At 41.4% G+C, this 19,452-nt stretch overlaps 1 protein-coding gene across 1 annotated transcript; it reads right to left on the bottom strand.

Moving 5' to 3' along the window:
* LOC8083711 (neutral/alkaline invertase 1, mitochondrial) lies at positions 5,456–11,689 on the bottom strand. Its single transcript, XM_002465314.2, has 6 exons — positions 10,886–11,689; positions 7,886–8,051; positions 7,584–7,795; positions 6,671–7,164; positions 6,363–6,411; positions 5,456–6,251 (listed from the first exon to the last, which is right to left on the bottom strand). The coding sequence occupies exons 1-6, from the start codon at positions 11,516–11,518 to the stop codon at positions 5,925–5,927; spliced, it is 1,881 nt and encodes a 626-aa protein (XP_002465359.1). The 5' UTR covers positions 11,519–11,689; the 3' UTR covers positions 5,456–5,924.

Here is a 19,452-nt window from a genome sequence, read left to right as displayed (position 1 = left end):
CTTGCCCACTCAACTTGAGGTGGTTTGGTCAAAAAGGCCAAATAGGACATATTATTACCAAAGAGAACACCATACTGGGCGCCTGATTAATTGCTCTACTGTTTAATTCGCGAGCTAAGCTGGGATGTTAAAAAATATCGATCCTAGAACTGTAATGACATCAAGAGTATAGGTGAAAATTTTGTTCTGAAACTAATTAAGAGAATGTTAGTAGCTGAAATGTGTACTTAATTAAGCAAGAACAAATGACACGAGGACCAATACTGACCAACAATTAAGGAGGACATACACCAGACACTAACTAGACAGATTTTTAGGTAAAGAGGGGCAAAAGGTTGTGACTAGGTTGCTCCACAAGGCATAGAGAGTCAATTCATAAATCATTGACACCACTGACCTTTATAGGAAGGAGCGTATATATAGAGCAAAATGCCCAAAAAACAAACATCCCTTTTACATGCAAATATTCTTGAATTTATGCAAATCAAAGTAAATACCACCACTGCAATACATCTTCCACTTGTAACAGCAGTACGTACAGGTCCATTGAAGCCTCCTATCATAGTGGCAGGCCATGTAGGTACGCACGTCGTCGTCTATTTGGCTGGCATTTTACACACAATCCTCTGTGTACAGTAAATGAGCCATTGACATCAAATGAAGCAACCTACCCTTCTTGCACAACACAACACAAATGTAAACATGCATGCATGCATGAACGATTGCGTAGGGGCAGGATTTAGGAGGCAGAACTGCAGCAGAATGCCCTAACACTATCCAGGCTTTATGGCCTGCATGGACTGATCTAGGCCGTGTTTAGTTCCGAAAAATTTTGAGAAATAGACACTATAACACTTTCGTTTGTATTTGACAAATATTATCCAATTATAGACTAACTAGGCTCAAAAGATTCGTCTCGTCAATTTCGACCAAACTGTGTAATTAGTTTTTATTTTCGTCTATATTTAATACTCCATGCATGTGTCTAAAGATTCGATGTAACGGAGAATCTGAAAAATTTTGCAAAATTTTTTGGTAACTAAACAAGGCCCTAGCTGGTTGGTGCTCTCCACATGGGCTAGCCGCTGGCTCACATAGCACTGCGAGAGAGAGGTAAAAAGGACAGTGGAGCTCAAAGGCTATATACGGGAATATCATTGCATTGCCTTAGGCCTCGCTTTCCTTTGTGGAAGCCACCAAGCGCTGTCTAGACGAGAGAATTCAGGCAAAAATCTGGTGAAAAGAATAGAGAGGGGAACAAAAAGGAAGGAAAGGCGTTCCCCATGCACACAGCAAACGCGACAAGCCAAAAAAGCCGGGCCTCCGCTCCATCGATGCGCACTTGAGGGTAGACACACGTGCTATGGTCAAGGTAGTAGTGCAAAAGAGGTTTGCAAGGTCAATAATAGAGCCAAGTGCTTAGCTATAAATCAAGTGATTAGAGCTAAGTTATACAATAAGGACCTGTTTAGATGCAGCCAAACAGTCAAAACTTTTGGAGAAATGAGCACTTTTTGGAAGAATGGATCTAAACAGAGGCTTGTAAACTTGGCTGTAAAGATTTGGAATTTGAGACCTTGGAGCTCCAAAACTGTGTAAACTTGCTTGGGTACCCGTGTCATGTGTCTTGCAGACCAAAAAATTTGGAAAGCATCTAAACACCTACTTGAATGTAAAGTTTACAGCAAGTTATGGGATGTAAAGATTTGAGATCTAAACAGGCCCTAAGTTGTCTCATACTTGTCTCTAAGGCTAGTCTCAATGCATAGTTTCATGACACAGTTACCAAGACTATAAACTAGGTAACCGAGCCACAGGAGTTTTATGGGGATGAAACTCCTCTCTCATCTGATGAAACTCCTTTATTTAATAACTCTGCCAAGTCAGCAATTTTGCTTATATGCACCATATTTAATATGCATGACACTCTCATGAAACATGTATTGAGACTGACCTAAGACACCTTCTCTTTCCTATTTTTTTCTCACAACATTTGCTATTTGGACCCACCACTACCTATGCATCCGTGTCCAGCTTGGTGCTTGCATGAGAAAATTATTATCTCTCTCATGTCTCTCTGCTCCCACATCAGCATTAGCTTTCCAAAATTTTTTTAAGATTTCCAGTCACATATAATCTTACGGCATATGTATGAAACATTAAATATGAGATAAAAAAATAATCAATTATATAGTTTGTCTGTAATTTATGAGATGATTTTTTTGAGCCTAATTAGTCCATGATTGAATAATAATTGCTAAATACAAACGAAAATGTTACAGTAGTCAAAGCCAAAATTTTTCTCCAACTGGATGGAATGCTACAAGGCTTATAGTCACCATGTGAAGAAACTGGATGGAATGCTCCTCATGTTCTTCATCATCATAATCAAAGTCACGCTAATTTTCAGGAATTTCAAGATGTGAAATAAACTCAAGCGCATACTTCCTCTTGAAGAGGATTTACATTGGTTAGTTAACAAAAAGAGTGGGTGTATCTTAACAGACAATCAGAATGGACCTATCTGTGAGGACAATGCAGAACTCGGCCGAAAGCATATATATTTCAAACAAAGGACATGTAGAGAACAAGAATATATTTAAAATGACTAATTGATCTTCCTTAAGAGACATGCGCATGGTTTTAAATGATGATAGGCTCTATCATGCAAGGATGAAGGATCAGTTTGTGCATCTGATATTGCTAAGATGGATTGATGATGTACTAGCATCTATAGCAATAAGATGCTTCCCTAATCTTTGTATTTCCCCTTGTACAATTCCAACCATTCACAAATGCCTTTGAGGTAGACATTTATGAGGCGCCCACCACCTCCATCTGTCCCCTCCAGAGGAAAAAAAAAAGAGAGAAAGAAAAAACTATCCCTTATTCCCTTAATGTGCCCTTGTCACAGTTGGACAACTGCTTCACAGTTCACACAGGGGGTATAGTTTTGCTCTTAAATGCTTCCCCTCTGTATCTCTCTACAGAATGCAGCACAATGGTGCATCAACACCGTCTCACGGCTGTCACGCATGCATGCATGCTTGCAAAGACTGTGACTGGACAAAATGGATTCAATTCCAAATAGTGAAGCGAAACGGCCACTGTGCACTAGCAAGATGTGCAGGAAGGAATCCATGCCATGTCCAGAAACAGTAGCAACAACAGAGGCAGCAAGGCCTTGTTTAGTTCCAAAGTATTTTGCAAAATCGACACTGTAGCTTTTTCGTTTGTATTTGACAAATATTGTTCAATTATAGACTAACTAGGCTCAAAAGATTCGTCTCGTCAATTTCGACCAAACTGTGTAATTAGTTTTTATTTTTGTCTATATTTAATACTTTATGCATGTGTCTAAAGATTCGATGTGACGGAAAATCTGAAAAATTTTGCAAAATTTGTTGGGAAGTAAACAAGGCCCAACAAGCAAAGAAAAAATAGCATTACCTTTGCCCAACAGGGTGCCTCAGCTCAGAACAGCACACACAGGGCATTGATGAAGCATGCAAGACTGTGCTGCGTGTTACTGCTGCAGCAACCCGACTAGTCGAAATCTAATGCGCGCATGCATGGATGCAAGCGGTTCCGGAGTTAATGGCTACATATCTCTTTGCATCTTCCTTGAAAAAAGAAACAACTCACCAGTTTTTTCAGAGGATGGGTAGTAGGAGTAGTAGCCTTTCTCTTGTCAGTAGAAATCAATAAGGTAGGTGCACACAACACAGCATGCATTGCTTGGACTGGAATGGAATGGAATGCATTACTTGCCAGCCACACGAGTTCTATCATGAATCCCAGGAAATTTGAAAAATGTGTATGTCAATTAAAGACTGAATACTGATCATGGACCGGACTGATAATATATCATTTTCAAGCTGGCTGTAGGCAACTTTGATGCACCCTAGAGACCAGAGGTTTCTTTCAGTATAACACTAGAAGAAAATATCTGTTACTTCTTTTTTTTTCTTTAAAAAACGATTTACCTCGCACAAGTTAGCTCTTGAATGAATAAAATAGCTGTTGCTACTTGCAAGTCGTCCTATAAAAGTGTCCATTTTAATCTGCATCTGAAACGCTAACCATGTGTGTTGTGTATCTCGTTATCTCTCGGCAACTGCAGCATGCCAGCTAGCAAGAATTTCTTTTTAGTAAAATCTTTTCTCATAGGGGGAATTTAGATTCTAGATAGTGAATTTAGATTCTGAATTCTAGCTACAAAACAAATGAATGGCATTTGGATCGTGGATTATTGTTTTTGCATAGGAATTAGGAATTATCTCCGAATAGTAAGACTTGGATAGATAGTAGGATAAAAGAATCTCATTTTAAAATAGAACCCAAGTGTTTGAATCTCATTCTTAGACCTTGTTTAGTTTCCAAAAAATTTTGCAAAATTTTTTAATTTCACGTCACATCGAATCTTTAGACGTATGCATAGAGTATTAAATATAGACGAAAATAAAAACTAATTGCACAGTTTAGTCGGAATTGACGAGACGAATCTTTTAAGCCTAAGTTAGTCCATGATTGGACAATATTTACCACAAACAAACGAAAGTGCTATAGTGTCGATTTTCTCTACCTCATTCTTACAATTTCTTGGAGATCCAGTGAGGGCCTAACTCAAAGTGCACCTTCATAGCAAGGAATTTGAATTGTCTAATGGTTATTGTTCAGCAAGAGCTCTGATGCCCCCCACTTTTTCTTCAAGGCTCGTTTGTTTTGGACCACTGTATTTACCTGAACTCTCCAGGACAGGCCAGTGACACATCATCGAATGACCATAAATGGGTAGCTTATGGTCATAAAATTTCACCATAAATATTGCAGTTCCTAGAGCTGCTGTCATTCAATCAAAATGACCGGTTATCAAGCCAAAGATCTCCCCTGGATCTCATTCGTCCTGCGTGGGAGACCTCGCAGTTCCAGGGGAGGGGACGCGCGCCTGGCGCACCAGTGATGTTTACTCCTACAAGACACAAAGCGGCAGGCTACAGGCTAGAGAAGCAGTCAAGCAGGGCAGCAGCCGCCCAGTGCATGTTGACGGGGCAGTGAAAACCCTATCGCTAGTAGGCAAGAGGTGCATGAATGCATGATTGTGTTCTGAACTTCTGATCAACAAACAGTAACAAAACACCTACACAAGTAAACTGTGCAACTGAAGCGCATTAAAAAGTGGCCAGGCAGACCCTGTGGTCACAAAAGTCTGTTCTCCCAGAAGTTAAATGCTCTCTTATGTGCAACAGAGCAGAAATTCAAACCCATTACGCAGATAGGAGTACATAACAACTTACGGCAGAAATTAGAATCAAGGACTGCAGAGATGAAATTTCACCTGTTCTTGCAGGCGCCAGAGGATGCATGACCAGCAGAGTGTTGAAGATGGTGCATCAGTGCAAAAATCAATTCCAGATCTTGACTGCTCAGAGTTGCACGGGAAGCACACATGATCTAGCCATGATGAAAAACCTGAAAATCGACAGTTTGGCTCACGAGTCATGACTGTTTGCTGCTAGACCTTTGCTACTGAGTATGTCTCCGTTCTGTCACGTACCGAGGTCCAGTCCTCTGAACTGAACCTGAAATAAGAACGACAGGCAATGTCGGGCCACAAGAACAAGACTCATAGTACATTTGTAAGGAGTGGTGATATTTACATGTCTGCTTACAAAAAAAAAAAAAACTACCAATCAACTTGAGTTGACTGGCAGGGTACATAAAATGTACACACAACAAAGTATACTCTCAACAACGTATACTCCTGTATGAATGGATCAACCACAAACTCGCCAAAATAATCGGCATAGGTGGTCTGTGATCATCCTGCTGAAGCAACTACTAACTAATACCAGCTTCTGTGATGAACAATTGCACAAAGTTGAAGCAGCGTTACAGCTTTTGGGTCAAGAACAGGCACGGAACTACACAAGAACCTGCGACTTGGCCGCACGACGTGAGCATTTGGTGCGAGCATTCTTATTCAAGCTGCAAGCACACCCTTCCAGCAGCTCAAAGTCTTCGTCGCATACTAGTATGGATGCCATCTCTGGACAGTCCAATAACATCTTAGAGCTAAGATATCCGGCAATGGTCCAAGTTTGATACAGTCGCGATTGTTTTCCAATGAACCTTCCTGTCCTGGTGTCATAATACTCTGGCCACTTGTCATCTGAGAGCCTCTTTTCTGCCACCTCAACTGCCCTCCGTGCCAAGTCACGCCTACCCATCTTGATACAGGCTAAGGTGAACTGAAAAATCCAAGACAAAATATTGGACATCAATCTATTAGAGCGAGCTTTCAGGAGCATCATGGACAGAGAATGTCAAGTCCCAAAAAGTAGCCAATAACTTAAGTATACCTGCCATAACAATGTAGGCCAAGATCCACCGTTATGATACGACCAGGGCCTGAAAATAAAGGCAATGCAAGCCAACCTGGTTAATGCATCTGGCCTTGCTTTTGATAAGTATTAAGAGAGAAAAGGAGGTGCTATTTCAACACATTTTAGGGCCTCATATAGATATTGGCGTTCTTAAATGTTAGGATGTATGTACTGGATTTTTCACATTCCTATTCCCTAAGTACTGGACTTTTATATCCCCATAAAACATAGTAACATAATATACAGAAGAAAATCAAAAGAATATAAAAAGTTCAGTTGCTCACGTGTTTTTGGGATCACTGCCGGTGATGATACGCCATTCCTCATACTCTAGTGCAGGGTAGCATATTTTGAGAGGCATGTTGGCTACTATATCATCCCATTTGGCTTCAATAAGGTTCAGAATACCCTCTGCTTGCCTTTGAGTAGCAAGAGATGAGACAATCGCCCACAGATTCCCTAAGGAGAAAAACCTGAAATCCATGTGAGCTGGCTGCAGATTGCCTATAAGGTAACCGCCTTTCACAGGAATCCAGTCTGCAAGCCAAGACGGAATTTGCTCTGGGTAGATGTTGAATTTGTTAATAGCATCATGGGAGTACTCCTCAGTCTTATAGCGATAAATCTCATTTATCTTCTTCATATCAACCCAATAATACTCTCTTATGTGAAATGACAGAGCACTGAGCCTGTTGTTAATAGCACGGATCAAGTTCTTGGATCCATCAGTTACACCAATCATTTCTCGGGCACAGCGTAAAGCAGAATAGAACAGAGCCTGTGAAACAGATCCCATAAGATGTTTATGAGAGTTATTTTCCATATATACTGATTTTATCTAATATAGGAGCCCATGCAATTTCAAAAACATTTGAAGGTCTTATAGGTACTAGATAGCAAATAACAGTCACAAAATCAAATGGACAACCTAAACATATGACAATTCAAACACTAACCAAAAAAGTCAAATTGAAATATTGAATAGAGACTAGATAGATAGCAAGAAATTTCAAAATCTAAACAATATCATCATGCAAAAACTAACCAAACATATCGTAAGTTAAACACCATTTGACCAGCTACATATTGACTAAGTAGAGATCATGGATTTGACCTTATGATCAAGGCCGACCATAACATCATCCAAAAGTTACCTAACATGATTGAGAATGTAAGGAGAAGAGTTCATCAGCTTGCCTGGATCTCAAGAGGATGACCATGGATTCCCATCCGCCGATCAATCATACATGATCCATCAGTTACAAGCAATGTAGGAAACATGTCAAATCCATCAGACAAGCACAAATTCAGTATTAGCCTGATGCCTGTCTGCACATCAACCCTTTCTTGTAGAGCATAGTCTCCAGTAATTTTTCCATATGCCCTTAACAGGATTATCCACCAAAGACCTTAGAAAAAGAGAGCTTATCGTTAAAACAGATGGAAAAAAAAAAGCTCCCCTGATAATGATTACAATATGACTCCATAGAAATACTCACCAGAGTCAACAGGTGCTACACGTCCAATGGCTGACTCTCCAAAATCTGGGTCAAGAACCTCCTCAAATGCTTCACTATTTCCATCTAAAGGCACGGATCTAACTTTGAAACTAGCAGGCATCAACCCTTGACCAGGACTATAGCAATCCACGGTCTTCTCCCAACTCTAATAGACCAAAATAAAGGAAACTGTTACTTTTCCTACTAATTTGATATTTAGAGTGAGCGAAAACATTCATGAGCTAGCAGCATGATGCCACGATGCAAAGAAACCTATTAAAATGCAGCGTCCTAAGCTACCCAATAATCAACCAGAAAAGCACCCTAACACTGGAGGATCAGTGGAGCTAGGATTTTGGTATTGGTGAAATTAATCATTTCAGCAGAAGATTCCAATTAGGCAATTACTTCCTCCCTTTTCAAATACTAACAGTTCTGACCAAACGTACATAGCTAAGCACAAAGATTTTGGATAAAATTTGACCAAAGTACCACTCAATAATTTTCAAGCACACATAAAAAGGTAAAATATATTTAGATGGATCAATCCACAGGTATTCATTGGGATCATAAAAGACTTTGTTGTTGCATGCATTGGGAATCATAAAGTACCAAGTATATTTGTGAAAAGAAAATAAATAGGTCGAGAATTATTTGAAAAAGGAGGCTGTACATGTATTAGAAATTAGGCAAAATTTGCTCTTGGACATCCAAAACGATGCGGATTTGCTGAGGGACATCGCAAAAAACTACATTTGCCGGTGGACACTCTATCACGCGGCCAATTTGCCAGAAGACACTGCCTTGCCCGGAGGGAGGAAGAGAGGCTGTGAATAGACCATTTCACCCCTGTCTTGACTGGACAGATCTCATATTACGTTGTGTGGGATGGTCGACAAATGGCACTAGATGAGATCCTTGGTGGCTAGGATGATAGTTTTGAGCATGTGTTTAACTGGAAGGCAGATATAGAGAAGAAGAGCCAGGGGCAAAATGGTCTATTCGTAGCCTCCCTTCCTCCCTTCGGGCAAGATGGTGTCTTGTGGCAAATTGGCCGCGTCAGGAGTGTCCACCAGCAAATGTAGCTTTCCGCGGTGTCCCTCAGCAAATCCGCATCGTTCTGGATGTCCAAGAGCATATGCATCGCCTGTATACGAAAGAGCATCATGAAATAATACAAAGTCACACAATCAGACTAGTCAATAGTCATCACATAGATGATATACCAGTATAGTAGACATCACAGAATAATGCTAGGCAATTTGATTACATTGTCCCTTCACACACACCAGCCCACACAAACCCTGACATCATTTCTCCCAGTAGACAAGTGAGGCAGGATCAGCTAATGCAAAGGCTCAAGTACTCAACAAGTTGATGGGAACATAGCTTCACAAGGTTGGGCATGTTGCTCAGTGTGCTGGTCTGCTGCTCGAGCTAACTAGTATGAGGGAACCAAAGGTTCAGAATTGGGGTGATAAACTAGCCGACTGGTGAGCCAGTAAAGCAACCAGTGCATTTCTCTATGTACTCATTGTGTTTGTGTGTGTATAGTACTATTTTACAGGGTTTTCAAAAATAATAAATTGTGGTATAGGTGTACTTCCATGCATACCACTTGGGATGGTTAGAAAAAAAAATGATAGGCTTGTTTTGACGAGGCAACATTTATCATATATGTCTCCGAACTCCGATATCAGTTCTCCATATCTCTATCCTCAATAACATTAGTCAAAATCAAGTACCAAATTGCTTTAAAACAATCCAAGTCACCAATGCATGACATATCCATGTGATAAAACTAGATTGAGTAGATTCCCTTCTCTGATAACTTTACCTGAGAATATCATTTTAACTATCTTTCCTAGCATACATATAAATAGTTATAAATAATCAACAAGCATCAATATTCACAAACTAAATGCTGACATATGATCCTAGTTTTGCAAGGCCTTATGATCTGATCATGGAGGGCATAGCTATTGAATGGAACAGGAACCTCAATGGTGACCAGCATTGAATTCTAAACTGATAATGTAATCTTTCTGTAACTTTCTTTATCTTAACCTTATATGCCCACAGACAACCAAGAGTACCATTTATGGTAGGTCAAACCAACAGACTCTTACACTTCTCTGGTTCATAGTATGTGGGCTACTTTTAGATACAGAAGCATCATATTTTACACTTAGCATTGTAATGTGTGCCTATGGATTACATATGACTACAAAGCTTCAGTTCATAACTAACGGCAAATACCCTAAGGCAATCAGCTATATTGGCCATATCACTAATGCTACATGATAATCCTAATAATCTAATAAATAAAAAAAGCTAAAGAGATAACTAAAATAGCTCAAATTAGCTTAGTCCAACAGAATTATGGACCACTGTCAAACTAGTTCTGCTCGCGCACGCGCCAAAAGACATTCAAATCCCTCAAAACTGTGAGGATCTTAAGTGAACAATTGTGCAGCAACCCTACCAAAAGAGTTCTGAGCAAAAACGATGCGACCAAATTGCAGGTATCCTGTTTTTTATGTGATCTTGACTCAGCATTCGAAACCTCTTGGCAGCTGCTGGAATGGCCACTATGATCAATGTGTGCCCTCTTCTTACAGAAATGGCACTTGAGCAGTTTATGGTATTGCTGGACTAGATGTACTAGGTAAGAATATGAAGTCAGAAAACTTTTTATTTTCTTAATCGAACTGTCCAATACTCCAATGTTTTCAACCGTTCAATTTTCTGGTAGGGTGTCTAAATCCTAGAGACTGCATATAGCTATAATTTAAATGATTGTTCACCAGAGGTTAAAATTCTCAGGTTCTAAATCGGTTACTCAAGTAAATAATCCAGAGCAATCAGACAGCCGCCAACTTCACAAATAGAATTATACCTTCACTAAAACTACATTTTCAAAGAAAAACAGCAAAGTATGCCACTACACCACAAGTGAAGTGCCATTTACTAAGTCATTCCGAGGTTTGCACGACTCACCTGGAGCTGCAACGTGTGGAGCAGGAAGTTCTTCACAATATCGCTCTCACCCTTGAGGAGGAACGCGATAGCCGACGGCACAAAGTCCCTAATGAACACCTGGTCATAATTGAGCATCTGGCTGGTGGACGGATCGTTCGCGGCCACCGTCCCGACGGCGCTGCCACAGTAGTTGACGACCGCGCGGCTGAGCAGCCACCACGCTTCCTTCTCCTCCGGGGACTCCTCCCTGCTCTTCACCGCCTCCACCCCCGCCTTGAGGCCCTCCAATTCCACCTCCTGGCACGCCAGCGTCGCCTGCTCGTGCGCCGCCTCGGACGCAGCCGCCTCATCCTGTGGCGGTGGGCTGCTCGGGGGCTCATCCTCGATCGGGGGCGACTCTAGCGGCAGAGCCGAGGGCGATAGGGTGGCGGCGCGGAAGGGGTCGAAGGGCGGCGGCTTGTAGTGCTCCCCCGACGTGGACCCGGCGGAGTCTGCCGTCGTGGAGAGGAGGCGGCGCGCGGCCGCGGCGAGCGGGGAGGCCGCGGCCACGGCGGAGGAGGAGAAGCGGCGGCGCGACAGCGAGATGCATAGCACCGCGTGGGCGTGGCGCTGCGCGCCGCGGCGGAGGTGAGAGATGGCGGCGGCCGCCATTGGAGCCGGCGGCGGCGCCCGCCGGTTTGAATTGCGGAGGAAGGAAGGTTTCCGGCTGTCCGCGGCGATTGGGTTCGGCGCTGCCGAATTTTGGGATGATAAGGGAAGGACGGAAAGGTGGTTCGATTCGATCGCTGCGGTAATTACCAGGCAACAGCGCTTGGAACGGGATTAAAACGTTTCTGGATTGGGAAAGTGTAAAATATAGGCTGCTGTGGCATCGTACGGCGCAGGGCGCGCCACGTTCGTGGGCTCGTGGCGGTTAATAAACACGTGCCGGTGTGCTTTGGAAGGGCCGAGCGCCCGAGCCGCTGAGGGGGCAGATGTGGCGGGTGATTTGTGGTTCGCGTGCCGGAAATTTTCTTCTGCCCTTTTTTCATATTTGATTTAAAAAATAAAATCCATTATCGCTTGGCTCTTGGTCCAGGCAAGGATCTTACCGTTACAGTTACAGATACAGTTACAGGTATAGGTACAGGTACGGCAGAAGCCAGCGTAAGCTCTATGCGATTAAGAGCGAGAAACGGCATTGCACCTTTGCATCTAGTGCCCATTTGTAAAAGAGGTTTAGGCTAGTTCACCCCAAAAACTAAAATCTTTTCAAGATTTCTTATCACATTGAATCTTGCGACACATGCATAAAGTATTAAATATAGTCAAAAACAAAAACTAACTACACAGTTTGTCTGTAAATCGTGAGATGAATCTTTTGAGCCTAGTTAATACATAATTAGACAATATATTGCCACAAACAAACGAAAGTGCTACAGTATTCGAAAACTTTTTATTTTGCCAACTAAACAAGGCCTTAGAGACAGCTCAGGACAATTCAATGAGGCAGAGCCTTAGTCTCATTTTGAGAGTTCAAAACACAAAATGTTCTTCAACCTATCTTCTATCCAATCCCCAATGAATCTCTCTTATATTTTGAGGTACTCTGATCAAAAGCCTTATTTATTCTTCGTGTGCTGCCTAGAAGTTTTTCTAGTCAATATGTCCCCATACTTTGCTCCTTGTTGTGGTGTCGCTCATGGCCATCGCTATGCCTACGTAGACCCCCGTCTGTTACTAAATAATTCCTCCAATATTTAGCCATACAAAAATGCTAGACTTTGTAGTTAGAAGTTATGTATAACATATAGGCGAGAGAAATATAGGAAGGCTAAAATTAGGGTTCGATGTGAGTAAAGAGGAAAATGAGGGCTCAAATCTAGATGAGTGACTCTCGTTTGTAGGAGCTGCTTCTGGCGACATCTGCTTCGATCAATTTGGAGCATGCATTGGAAGATCCAATGGCTAGGAGAATTTTGGGCGACGTGGCTTCTATCTCTGGAAGCTGCTGGATCATTTAGGGGAGAATTAGCTAGTTGGAAACAGTGATATGATGCAGCGCTCGTCTTTTGGTTTTCTATGTAATACAACCCTGTATTGAACTTGCTTTCTCTTCTTAAATGATATGTAGTGCTTCTGTAAACTTTCAAAAAAAATATGTATTATATCTGAACTTTTTGAATACACTCGTATCTAGTTCATTCTATATGTCCAAGAGCGGATTAGGATACAAATTAAGCTAAGGCACATGAACCGAGATGGATACCAATACATCCAAACAAGCTCTCAATTCATAGATTTTGAGCAACACGGCCAGAGCAACCATTAAAGTACTATTACCTTCATTCATAAAAGAATACAATTATAGCAAACTACAAGTATCTTGAATTTGTCTAACTATAAATAAAAAATATCAATATTTATAATTAATTAAGTATCATTAGATTTGTTATATATGAGATATATTTTCATAATATACTTATTTGATATCATAAATATTAATAGTTTTACCTATACATTTAGTTAAACTTCATCTAGATTGCATCTTTTGTAGACACACGTAGTAACTCACAAAGTCTCAGATATGCAACGTGCCATACCACCAATACCATCGCCGTGTGTTGGAACTTGGAAGTGCTAGTAGATAAGGCCTCCTTTGAAACATAGTAGGATTGCAAAAGTATAGGAATACAAAAATGTAGGATTATAATATGAATTCATGTGCACAACAAATGATTGAAAAACATAGAAATTTTATTAGAGATGTTGTTTGGATGAGCTCGTAGAAAATACACAGGAATCTTCCTAGATCTTAGACGACAAGAGAGAAACAAAAAGCTTAGAGTGGACTATTTTTTCATGTACTTTTTCCACTAAACTTGATTGCAAAGGAAAGTTTTATTTCATATTTCTTTGGTCCATTATGTCCTACATACCAAAGAGGTTTACAATAACTATTTCTACAGGAATCTAAAATTCCTATGATTTTCCTACGTTTCTCCTGCAATCCAAAGGAGGTAAAAGAGAGAAGACTGGGCAATTGCTATACCACTTGCTCATATTTTTTTTACAAGTCATGAACAATAACCGTCATATACCAGTTCAACATGGTTCATAGCTCAGCTGCTACTATTCTTCTTCAACCTTTCCTTTTTTACTCACAGAGTCACAGCAAAAGAAACATTCTTTGTTCCCACTCCTTCACGTATCGTTAGCCGCCTTGCATCCTGGAGGCGTCTCTACTGTTGAGCTTGCCTCGCTGCCTCTATCTCTCGTTATGCTAACCTAGTGTTGTTAGGCTAACTGAGGCCTCGTTCGGTTATCACCTATCTCTATCTAGCTCCAGAATCAATCCTAGCCCGTCTTTTCTTCAAGATATTGAATAACGCTGGAACTATTCCTGGCCAAACCAGGCCGAGAATATAGTAACCGAACGGTGCCTGATTGATCCCACGTCCTCTCTTGGCCTAATTACTTTCTCTCGTCACCCACAATTGTTGGTGGCCCCACCGCCTAGCCGCTATGCTCCCACGTTTGCCTCGTCCTCCTAGCTGGCTTGTCTCCTTTGAGCAATTGCAACAAATTTCATATCCCTTCTTCTCATATAACAGCGAAAGGATTTAGATGACAAAAGAGGTGTGTGAATATCCTAAAAATAATTCATTACAAACTCAGAAACAGTAATACAAGGTGGTTAATAAAATAACAAGCTTTAATAATCACTTTTAGCACTAGCTCTAATTCAACCAAAAAGGCCTCTCCACATAGCCAACGTTCTGGGTTAGTTCTTCTGCGAGGCACCTATTCTCTCGTTGAATGCAGTGTGAATTCCGGAACTCGCTCACTGTGTTCCTACCCGGCCTAAGGAACACGATGGCCATTGTTGATAGTTAGCCTTTGCAGCAAATGTGCCCCCTGCTCCTCTGACGACCCCACATTATATTCTTTGGTTGGAGAATTACATATCCACCTCAATACACAACCTATTTGGAATGCAGTTCCAGCTCTGACTCTAGTGCTGGAGTCGGGGGCGTTGCGAGCTACCACCCCTCTCGCAACTAAAACTCTCATTCTCTCAAACACAATTTTTTGTTACTATGGAAGAATAGCCTGACGGTTTATTTTTTCCTATGCTAAATTATTGTTGATATGTCTGATACAAGTTGCTTACCCAATATCACGAGACCACGGCTCCGGCAAGAAAAAGTAATCTCAATCACTACGCCGTTCAATATATCTCCACATACTACACGCCTACTCAAACTACGTCTGTCTTTCCCAAAAAGCGTTGTCAACTAAAGATGGACCAGTTACATTAGATACTTTTCATAAATAAATATGAGTAAAGACTGATTTTTAATTATTATAGCAATAAGTTCTCGCGAAAGAGAAGGCACATTATCAGAGCCATAGAATGATTGGCATTGCGGTTTTGGAAGCAATGTAAGTTTTGGCTGAATCTCGTTGACGAATATTAATTATATCCCCGGTGTCTTCTATGATTCTGTTCGTTTCGTAGCCTGGTCGGTTGTGATTTTCTGGCTGCACTGTTGCAGCGCTGCAGCTGTTTGCTATTATATGTACAGTTGAAATCAACTACGAAGGTGTGCGGGCAAGGAGGGGAAACGGAAAAAAAAATGGAAGGGGAAATGGAAAGAAAAAAAATAAAAATAGTAAAAAAAATAAAAATAAAAAAAGGAAAAAAAAAGTAAACAATGTTGAACAGTAGCACAAGGAACTAATTTTCTCATCACATAATCAATCACGCTTCCGATGGTGGAATTATCCGTGGGCTACTTCTAAGTTCTAACGCATTCTTGAGTAGCACACACATGGGCCTAAATCGTAGGCTGCTCCAGGGATGCACTGGGCCGTTTGGTAATGCCAGTTGTTGTGTACTATACACAGATAGCCTGGTCCTGGGCTGTATAGGGCCCATGGTGCACACCATTTTAGATGAAGACAACAAACAGAACAAGGGCACCAGGAGTATATGATTTGCTCCCCAAAAAAACTTGAGTACTATGATTGTTCTAATTCTAAAAAAAGTAGGAATACTATGATCTGACCACGACCATATATGAAGTGACACAAGTTTTGAGGGAATCGTCTCAAATGAAACAGAAGGTGATATATGAAATGCTCCCTCTATCAGAAATAGTGGTACTTAAGGTCGTTTCGTGCCTAGATGGTAGTTTTCTCATGCTTCGTGTTGTTTCAGATCATGACCTCTAGGCACGTAAAGCACGTCGGACCATGTCATTTTTCTAAAAAAAACTGTTTATATACCATTTTTGAGAAAAGTTCCAGTGATTTTTATAATCCTTAACAATTTGTAGATGTGAGAGGTGGTATAAGTAATACTAGAAAACTGCATGCACAGCGTTGTAGGTATGCATATCTGCTGCTTTCATGCCATGCGGGTCCATGTTCGCTGGTACGAAAAGTCATGGCTGAAAATATTATTCGCTGATTCATCGTGAAAGAAAAATATTGTTGGCTGACAGAAAATTACGACTTATAAGACAAGCGAATGGGCTAGCCCATTATGCAGAGATCCAATTCACGACATGGCCACCCAAAATATCTCGTGCTATTTTTGTGATCTAGGGCCTTGTTTAGTTCACCATGAAAACCAAAAAGTTTTCAAGATTTCCCGTCACATCGAATCTTGTGGCACATGTGTGAAACATTAAATATAGACGAAAACAAAAACTAATTACACAGTTTAGCTGTAAATTACGAGACGAATTTTTTAATCCTAGTTAGTCCATAATTGGATAATATTTGTCACAAACAAACGAAAGTGCTACAGTACCGAAAGCTTTTCACTTTTCGGAACTAAACAAGGCCTAGGTCGTAAAAAATCATGTCATGCATGGTTCCGTCCTCAAATAACACGGTCCAGGTCTTAGCTCTATCGAGGAACAAAACGAATGCAAGATCACTTGATGGAGCCCTGCTAATACACGGCCCAAGTCCCGACTATTGGTCTTGTTTACTTCCAAAAAATTTTGCAAATATGAATAATAGCACTTTCATTTGTATTTGACAAATATTGTCCAATTATGGATTAACTAGGCTCGAAAGATTCATCTCGTCAATTCCGACCAAACTGTGCAGTTAGTTTTTATTTATATATATATATATATATATATATATAATACTCTATGCATAAGTCTAGAGATTCGATGTGACGGAAAATCTGAAAATTTTTGCAAAATTTTTGGAGAACTAAATAAGGCCAGGATCAGTACTAAGGTATGGTTTTTCCACGGCTAAAATTTAGTTGTTGTCCCATCATATTTTTGGACACATCTATGAACTATTAAATATTGACTAATTATAATACTAAATACAGAGACTGATTTGTGAGATAATTTTTTTAAACCTAATTAGTCCATAATTACTAATAGATTAATCTATGATTGCTAAACACGTGCTAACAACAAATTAATTAGTTTTAATAAATTTATCTTGCGGATTACTGACGGAATCTGTAATTTATTTTTTATTAGTATAAAACACCCTATGCGATCGACACCCATGTAACATCCAATGTGGCGTCTCTTAAACTTTAGTCCAAGTACCCCTAATACACACCAGATACAACATCGGGGACGCATTTGTTTGCATATAGCCTTGCAATCGAGTGGAAAGGCGTATGCGTGGTCGTCGATCAGCTGACCGTAGCCGGCCGGAACGGCAAGTTGCCTCCGTCCAGGTGATGGGGTGACGATGCATCGTGCAAGCTTCGCCGCTAATGCCCCGGTGCCAACTGCCAAAGGTGTCTAGATACTAGTAGTGCTCGCGAGCACATGTATCTCGATCGGTGCCAGGAACTAAAGCATGCATATATGCATATATGCATGCATATGGAGGCCGGCGGGCAGGTAGGATCTGGTTCATTTGCGGCGACTGTGCGCGGTGCCTGAATTGCAAATCGCGGTGGAAATCGGATCGAGAAAATAATAGCTAGAGACAAGCTAATAAGCTAGTGGCTGATCTTGTCAGTCCCGTGACTTCAAGCGCGCGCCACAGTGTTCATGGAACCCAGCCGAACCGAGACGGCCGTGGCCCTCGATCGGAAGCTGCCTCGAAGCTGCGTGTGTGCCCTAGCAGATAGCTTGAAATATACGGTGCTACGGCCGGAAGTCAGAGCAGCTCACAGCCGGAGAAGAGACGAGAATTACCTTATAAGTACAATGCGCGCGAGAGGGGAATAAATCACGAAGAATATATACAGTGGTCTATCACATGAAATCCGTGGGCCGTTGTATATGATTTTCAGTATCATCAGAGATTTCAGTTACTTGGCTTAATAGCTGCTTCACTGATCAGCAATAACAGTTAGTCGGTTACCCACTACCTTAGTGGTAACTCTGATCGCTTTAGAAGTGATAATTTACTGTTTCTTTCAAATTTACAGAGAGCGGCAGTATGATCACTGAAAACCACATGGGAGATACGACACCACTAGCTAGCTAGCTTATCTGGTAGTACAAGTAGTACCGCTTTTTATATTTTATATCCATATATATAATGTATGTGTACTCTGGCACCCATATATGAACCGAACATATCTGGATAGCGTGGATAATAATCCCAAAAGGCAAGTTTAAGGTAAGCTTGTATAAGACCCGAGTAGAACGTGCGGGATTGACCAGCCATCACTCGCAACAATGCCGCAGAAAAAATTCGTGATCAGGAGAGATCCGCGAGCTGCAACTTGCTCCATGAATTGTCGATTTCACAACCTCACAGCGACTTGGCACCGCTTTGTTGCGGACAAGCCTTGGACTTTCCCCCGTTTCGTCGCCCCCCGCCTTTTTCTCCTGCTGCGCTTTCCGAAGTCTTTCAGCTTGAGGGGAGAGCCGGAGAGGAGGCGGACCTCTTTTCGTTGACAACAAGCCGGGCCGGCAGTGCATGCGCTTTTTTCTGCTGGTGGATGGACGCACCGATGGGCGCGGCTTAGCTTAGACGACGCTATGAAACTGGCCAGAAACCCCAGGGCGCTGAATGGGAGATCTGGTCTAGATGATTGCGAAATGTATGGTGCACAAACACTAGCCAGCCATATTGACACGGAGCGAGGTTCACACACACACACACACACACACACATGCACATGACGGCTAGTAGTAGCAGACTGCAGAGCTAGGTCGTCATCACTCTGGTCTCTCAGTTTAATTAGCCAGTAAATCTATGGCCCCCGGTGGCGATAGCGATTAGACAGATAAGATCATGCGTGCTCGCGTTCTTTGTTTAGTGCTTCGCATGATTGGAACGGCTGAAAATTTGAGTAATCCGGTAGCAACTAATATCCGGGTGCATGCGCTTTCTGCTTTTTTCTGATGTCATTACCATTCACATATCAGTAGGTTGTCTAGTGACTAAAGTGCAATTACCACCGGATGCCACCTTAAGCCAATCAAAATACTGGTTGTGTTTGGGAAGAGGGGACTTTCAGTTACCTGTTCAGCTCTTTCGGCAGCCCAAAATCCTATCATTGTTCTTGCCGGATCATGAAGTTCTTTTTGTCCAATTAATCCTAAGCTAGCTAGGCTTTAATACCAGCAGTTTTCAGTGATTGTGGACGCGAC

Source organism: Sorghum bicolor, chromosome 1, assembly GCF_000003195.3.
Source record: "Sorghum bicolor cultivar BTx623 chromosome 1, Sorghum_bicolor_NCBIv3, whole genome shotgun sequence".
Taxonomy (NCBI): domain Eukaryota; kingdom Viridiplantae; phylum Streptophyta; class Magnoliopsida; order Poales; family Poaceae; genus Sorghum; species Sorghum bicolor.
This window is presented reverse-complemented; position numbering and strand designations above follow the sequence as displayed.

Excerpts from the sequence above, each read along its gene's own strand:
- LOC8083711 (XM_002465314.2), bottom strand. The coding sequence starts at position 11,518 with ATGGCGGCCGCCGCCATCTCTCACCTCCGCCGCGGCGCGCAGCGCCAC. Across the intron at positions 7,796-7,885 it reads TGTAGCACCTGTTGACTCTG|GTCTTTGGTGGATAATCCTG; the intron begins GTGAGTATTTCT and ends TCTTTTTCTAAG. Across the intron at positions 6,252-6,362 it reads GGCCTACATTGTTATGGCAG|TTCACCTTAGCCTGTATCAA; the intron begins GTATACTTAAGT and ends TGGATTTTTCAG.